The sequence below is a fragment of the Mycothermus thermophilus genome (assembly GCF_041956435.1).
Source record: "Mycothermus thermophilus strain CBS 625.91 unplaced genomic scaffold VTJ04scaffold_4, whole genome shotgun sequence".
NCBI classification, from domain to species: Eukaryota; Fungi; Ascomycota; class Sordariomycetes; order Sordariales; family Chaetomiaceae; genus Mycothermus; species Mycothermus thermophilus.
In genome coordinates this window covers 1,282,736-1,288,735 of record NW_027191430.1, presented here as the reverse complement: position 1 = coordinate 1,288,735, position 6,000 = coordinate 1,282,736, and the positions used below count along the sequence as shown (strand labels likewise).

At 59.3% G+C, this 6,000-nt stretch overlaps 3 protein-coding genes across 3 annotated transcripts; 1 reads left to right on the top strand and 2 right to left on the bottom strand.

The window, feature by feature from the left end:
• Positions 1-81: 81 nt before the first annotated feature.
• VTJ04DRAFT_6202 (uncharacterized protein) lies at positions 82-2,657 on the bottom strand (the record flags this gene model as incomplete). Its single annotated transcript, XM_069364399.1, has 4 exons — positions 82-902; positions 967-1,667; positions 1,731-1,868; positions 1,936-2,657. 4 exons carry the CDS (start codon positions 2,655-2,657, stop codon positions 82-84), a joined length of 2,382 nt encoding a protein of 793 aa, XP_069218228.1.
• Positions 2,658-3,683: 1,026 nt separating this feature from the next.
• VTJ04DRAFT_6201 (uncharacterized protein) lies at positions 3,684-4,668 on the top strand (the record flags this gene model as incomplete). The annotated part of the gene is made up of 4 exons (XM_069364398.1): positions 3,684-3,720; positions 3,786-3,940; positions 4,005-4,121; positions 4,231-4,668. 4 exons carry the CDS (start codon positions 3,684-3,686, stop codon positions 4,666-4,668), a joined length of 747 nt encoding a protein of 248 aa, XP_069218227.1.
• A 346-nt stretch (positions 4,669-5,014) lies between these two features.
• VTJ04DRAFT_6200 (uncharacterized protein) lies at positions 5,015-5,275 on the bottom strand (the record flags this gene model as incomplete). The annotated part of the gene is made up of 1 exon (XM_069364397.1): positions 5,015-5,275. One exon carries the CDS (start codon positions 5,273-5,275, stop codon positions 5,015-5,017), a length of 261 nt encoding a protein of 86 aa, XP_069218226.1.
• Between the last annotated feature and the right edge of the window lie 725 nt (positions 5,276-6,000).

Sequence of the window (6,000 nt, the reverse complement as noted above, 5' to 3'; positions counted from 1 at the left end):
CTCTCTCTCTCTCTCTCTCTCTCTCTCTCTCTCTCTCTCTCTCTCTCTCTCTCTCTCAACCTCTTAAAAACCCCTAGTTCTCTAACTCCCATAAACCCCGGCGCCCTGATGTCCCGCCGGCCCCGGTCCCGTCGGCTGCAGCGTCGCCGGCGGAGGCAACGGCGGCGGCGAAACCACGCCGGCCCCGGTCGGCCCGCCCGGTCCGGCCGTGAAGCTCCTCTTCCTCTTCATGCCCAACGGATCCGTGTAATCGTCCGCGGCGGAGTGCGACAGCGTCCTATGATGCTCGGGCCCCGCTCCCGTGGTCGCTGGCGGAAGGCCGTGTTGAGGATGATGCTGGGGCTGATGATGCTGGCCCGGCTGCGCGTGTGGCGGCGGCGGGTGGGCGAGCGGTGGTGGCGGATGCGGGGGTGCTGTTCCAAGGCCCAAGGGGTTGCCGGCTTGCGGGAAGCTGTCGCGTATTGGCGTGCGCACGGTCGTGGTGGTGTTAGGCATGCTTGTCGCGGCCTGGAAGGCTTGGGAGAAGTCGTTCGGCGGAGCGAGCGGCGCGCTCATTTGCGGCATGGAATAGTCGGTGCTAGTTCGGTAGGCGGAGGTGCCGGCGCCGGGACCGCCACGGGGGATGGAGGAAAAGTCGACGGGTGCGGTGAGCGGCGCTGAGGGGAAGCTACCTGTGTAGCTGGACGAGACGGAGCCGCCGAGGTGGTGGGGAGTGGTGGGTGTTCGTGGGGAATGGGCGGAGGGAGGGAGGCCAGTGGTCCGGAATTGCGTGCGGAGGTCGAGGCCGAGAGGGAGAGAAGCGGAGGCGGCGCGGAGACGGTTATTGCGTTGTTGGTTGGCGGCTTGGAGACTGGAAGGAGGAAAGCTGGAGTAGTGTGTTGGAGATTGGACGGTGGTTGCCGCTGTGGGAGACGTTAGTGCTGCTGTATCCTCCAAGTGTTCAACCGAAACTATCTTGAAACTTACCCGTGTAGCTGCTCGAGTCGTACGGTCCCAGGCCACCGGCTGAGCTGGCGCCTACTTGGGTTTGCTGGTACATATCGTGTTGCCTGCCCGGGATCTGCGGGGAGTTATTCCCGCCGTGGTAGGTCGTGTAGTCGATGGCATCACCCTTCCATGACATGCTCGTGCGGAGTGGTGACTGGAGACTATCGGAGCGTGGCCTCGCCATGGGGTCTCTGAGCTGAAGCGGCTGTAGTGGCCGGATCTGCTGGCGTTGGCTGTGCATCTGCATGCCCGAATCGAGGCTGGCCTGTCGCGCAAACGGATTCGATGCCCGTGGCCCGGCAGTCAGGGGTGTTGCTGACAAGTGACTTGGATAGCCGTAGCGGTCGGTGGAAGTTGGAGAGATGGGAGAGAGAATGTCCGGTGTGCTCAACCCAGGTGATGGGTTGAACATGTTACCGAATGCCGGGCTCAAGCCTGTCGGAGAGAGATGGTCTTCACCCTCGTGGCGCCTCACATCCACCATAAGAGGGCGCATCATGTGGTCGGCGTACGAGCCGCCACCGAGATCGACAGGAGAGGTCAAGGGGGTGCCGAGGCCATGTACAGGAGCGCCGTACTGAGAGTGGAGGGCGCCGAGGCTATCAAAATCCTCAGGAACTGCCCTCATCTTCAGCATGCGTTCACGGTCATCGGCGGTCAAGCGCTTGATTTTGGCGCGGCTGGATTTCGTGTTAGCTCGCATGTTGTCTGCTTTGACTCGACTCGGAGCTCAAGTATCATACCGGTTCTGGAACCACACCTGAACCTGCCGGGGACTGAGGCCAGGAATCTCGCGCGAGAGGCGTTCGCGGTGCGCAGCATCGGGATGTGGCTGCTTCGCAAACTCGCTCATGAGAAAACGGGTTTGCTGATGCGTAAGTCTAGAAAACGTGTAAGTTCGACTGGTCCCTGATTGTAACGGAGTCAAAACTCTCAACCACCACATACCTGAAGCGCTTCATCTTCCGTCGCTGCGCTGTCCTCTCCGCCGCAGTTTGAGGTTGTGATTGCTGGTCTTGCTGCCCTTGTTGCTGCTGCTGCTCCTGCTGCCCCTGTTGCTGCTGTTGTTGCTGTTGAGAGTCCCCAGTTTGATGCTCTCCATCGGCCATCTCTTCATCCTCGATCACCTCCTCATCATCCTCTTTTCCCGCATTCTGGCCTTCATTCCCTGAATGGCTGGGTGCTGTCTCGGAAGTATGCCCGCCCGAGGACGCGGAGCTAAGCTGGTTCGAACCGAGGGACATAGTCTGGGTCTCGGTTGATGCCGACGACTCCTCGTGCGTCAGCTCGGACTTTGGCGGATACTGGTTCCCCTGAACCTCGGGCTGCTCCGGGATCGGGGACGGCTGCTTAGGCTGGCGAAGTCCCAAGGGGTCGACGCGGTGGCCCAAAGGAGAGTTCTCCGGCTTGGGCACCTGCGTCGGCACGTCCACCGTCCGCGGCTGCGCCTGTTGCTCGGCCGTCTGTCCCGGGTTGCTCACATGCTCGTACGACTGGGAGAAGAGGTTGTCGCCTGGCGGGAGGAACGAGTACTGAGCCTGCCAGTCCGACTGCGTCGTGTCGAAGTTGTTCGACATGCGTAACTTTTCTGCCGACTTGCGAAAGGCCGTCTCGAACTTGCTGATAGACCAAGGACTCTGCTCCGTGACCGCGTGCCTCGTAACAAGCATTGGGAACTTTGGAAGGGGTTGGTTGTTTCGTTGTTCGGCGATGTCAACACTGGCCTCTGTTACTGCTGACAGATGCTTGACGGCTTAGAGAACCGCCCTTGATGGTGCAAGAAAGCGAGCGACGAATGGGCGGCGAGAGTTGAACGAGTGTCGTTGACGGTGCAAGATGTAATCTGGAATCACAAGGCACATCCGTCGACAACAATCACACACCAAGTCGTCAGAAGAAGGCTTTGATCAGGCGTAATCTCTGCGCAGCAAAAACCGCCGCAACCCTCTCAAGACCGACAGAGGTGTTGATCAATAGGGTCAGGGAGGTACTGGTCGATAACGTCCCTGTTGCCACTTGCTGACTGTTTGCTTGGAGTGTTGTCTCTTTCCGGGAGACAACAAAACACTCGGCGCCGAGGGTGAAAACAAGGCGTCGAATTCCAAGGCGAAGAGGGCGTGTTAGAGGGATATGTGGTGTGTCGTACCGAGAAACGAGAACAGCCAGTCAAAGCAAAGATCAGACCGGCTGCCGTGCGCCCCAGGACTCAGCAGAGGGAGGGGGCGGGTATGCTGTTGCAGAGAACGGACCTAATCGTCAGCGGCGCTGGGCCCGGTCCGGTGTTGTCTGTGATAGTGATGGTTGATGATGAGATAGTAGCAGTAATATGTCGGTAGGCCAAGGCGAGAGGAGAAAGGAAGAGAGACAGTCTTGGCTTCAGAGTTCCGGAGGCAGGATGATATCTTCTTGTATGGAACTCTGGATGGTGGTCAACCCCATGCAGCGGGGGGATGGGGCACACTGGAGAGGTAGTTAACGGAACTGGGCCGGGAGTTCAGTCGAGGCCCGAGAGGGCAGGCTGGCTGGTTTGGTGGTAGTATTAAGGCCCGGTCCCCTGGTCCCCTGGTCCGGAGAGAGTAGGATGGAGATGGGAGCAATACCGGAGGGGAGCGTCCAGCCCGAGCCCACAGCGGAGGGGGCACCGAAGCCGCAGTTCGCAGGCAGGACAGACAGGGTGTGCACGGGCAACCGTAACAATGGCTGGGGCCTGCCGACGAGGGATCGGGACACTTGGTACCTGACAGGCGGCTGGCTATTATACTACGGAGTACTCCGTCTAGCTTGACGCCTCGATTCAGGGAGCACCGCGAAGCTGGGCATGACTTCCCGCTTCAACATTTTCGGGATTGCTCAGGACGGCAAGACTGACGATGAAGAGAAGACTCCATGCTCCGTCATCCGTCCCGGAGACGCCTGGACATCCAAGGACCCGCGGGGAGGAACCAAGGCTATAGTGTAGCGAGGAGAGCACTGGCGGACGATGGGAGATCTCGGCTGAATGGCTAATGCCGTGCCAGACTGTTGATGGAACCAACCGCGCTCACTTCTGCCACGCCAAACGTAAAGCCGCCACAAAACGGATCCAAAACGTGGATGCCAAGTCCAGCGTCTCATACGAGTCCAAAGCCAAGTCTGTATGTCGGAGCTTGTCATGGGCGATCCCCCAATTCCGCCGTGGAGACCTCATTCAACCATATCCATGAAGCACAAGGATGTACTTCTACTGCCCGTTGAGTAGTGTAGAGGTCGTCGGTGAAGGAACACCTTCCAGGCGGATATCAGCGGTGGACCAGCGGTTCACATGTCATGTCGGCGATACTTGGAGGAGCTGCCTTGATGGGCTTGATGTTGAGAGACCTGACTGACGCCACTAGGGCATCGGCTCCAAAGTCTCGCCTGAGACCTGCCTTACTCTACGGATGGCCCTTGCAGACAGGGCCAGCAGCGGCAGGAGAGACGCCACAAAGGTTGGTCCCCCTGGAGCTGCGTGGGATCGATGCCATGGCCGGGCCGCTCCTGAGACCGGGTGATTGGTCCATCGGGAACGGTGGCCCAGGCTTCGATTCCACGGAAGACAGCATGACCGTTGTCGATGCTCCGCGCCGGCGTGGCCAATCGCGCAGGAGGGGGCCGGGGGCGTGTGCAGTCTCGGCCGCTTGGTCTGCGGGGAGAGAGGCGTAAGAAGGTAAAAGCTCTTCAGGAGCAAGGTGGATGGATGGATGGATGCAGGCAGGTCAGGTCATCCAAGCAACAGGGGCATGTTGGAGAATTTGGCAGGCATGCTGACAGTGCCAGGTTGTCTCCTGGCAGTTACTTGAAACGGCAGACCAAGGATATGCTTCTCCTAGGATCGTGTGGAGGAATGCGAACCGTCGTGGTGATGGGTGGGGATGCAACTTTGACAGATTGGGCCATGGTGGACAGTCTGGGGACGGGACATGGAGGAGAGGAGGGGACGGTGAGAAGACGGAAGATCACCGACAAGATCTCCCAGTCTTGGCTGCCGGGATCTGAGCCAAGGAAGCGGCTAGAGGCTGGGGGATGTGTGGTTGTGGTGAGGTTGTGTCGCAGCGGTGGTGACGGTGGTATGCAGCCGTGTCCTTTGCCGATTAGGAAGGAGGATAACCGGCTTGGAAGCGCTCAGCTCCGAACGGTAGCGGACAATGCCTGAGGATTTTAGCCTGCCGTAGTAGCCCTGCCTCGAGCGCCTCTTGCGCCGCGTGCTGTGAAGCTCTGGGCCTAGCTGGGGCCAATGTTCACGGGCAAGAGTCTGGGGAAAATGGAGCATAGGGATGAACGATGCTTCTGTGCCTGAAGGTGAATCCTTTGGTACATCTGTCAAGGAAGAGTCTGAAGAAGATAAGGAGAGAGAGCAGAATGGAAGAGAAACCCCACGCCCTGTCAGCGCTCGCCGTCTTGAGCCAAACAGGGCTATGTGGTTCGGAGCCATCTGTCATCGACCCAGCCATTCTCGATGGGTCGCGGCAGTGGTGGTGGTGGGGTGAGGATGGCGGCTGTCACAGACAGGCGCGGCATTTGGTCCAAGACGGGGCCGTCGCACCATCATGCTTGTCCCGCGTGTATGTCTATGTCCTGCCGTCATCTTGCCAATGCCTCCACGCCAAAGAGTCAAAAGAGTCTGAGGAAATGGGCATGTTCATGACATGGCGAGTTTGACGAAAAAACAAGCTTCGGCCGGGCATCGGAGAGAAAGGAAAAGAGGTGTGGTAGGGTCCAGCTCAGGCACACGGCACCAGTCAGAAGGAAACGGGGCTAGTGGGGATCGGTACGAACATGTCGCTGGGAGGAAGCGCGAGAAAAAGCCGTGACCATAAGCGGGCTGGTGCAAGGCGTTGTTGTGCATTGTAGAGGTTGCATCGAGGTGGGTGTTGTGGCGCGAGACATGGCTTTTGCGACAGCCGGATGACGGTGCCCCTCTCAACGGCGGATCTCCCTGGGGAGATTTCGCCGCGATTCACCCCCGGAGTCGATTTAGCAGAGCTGGCTAGCGCA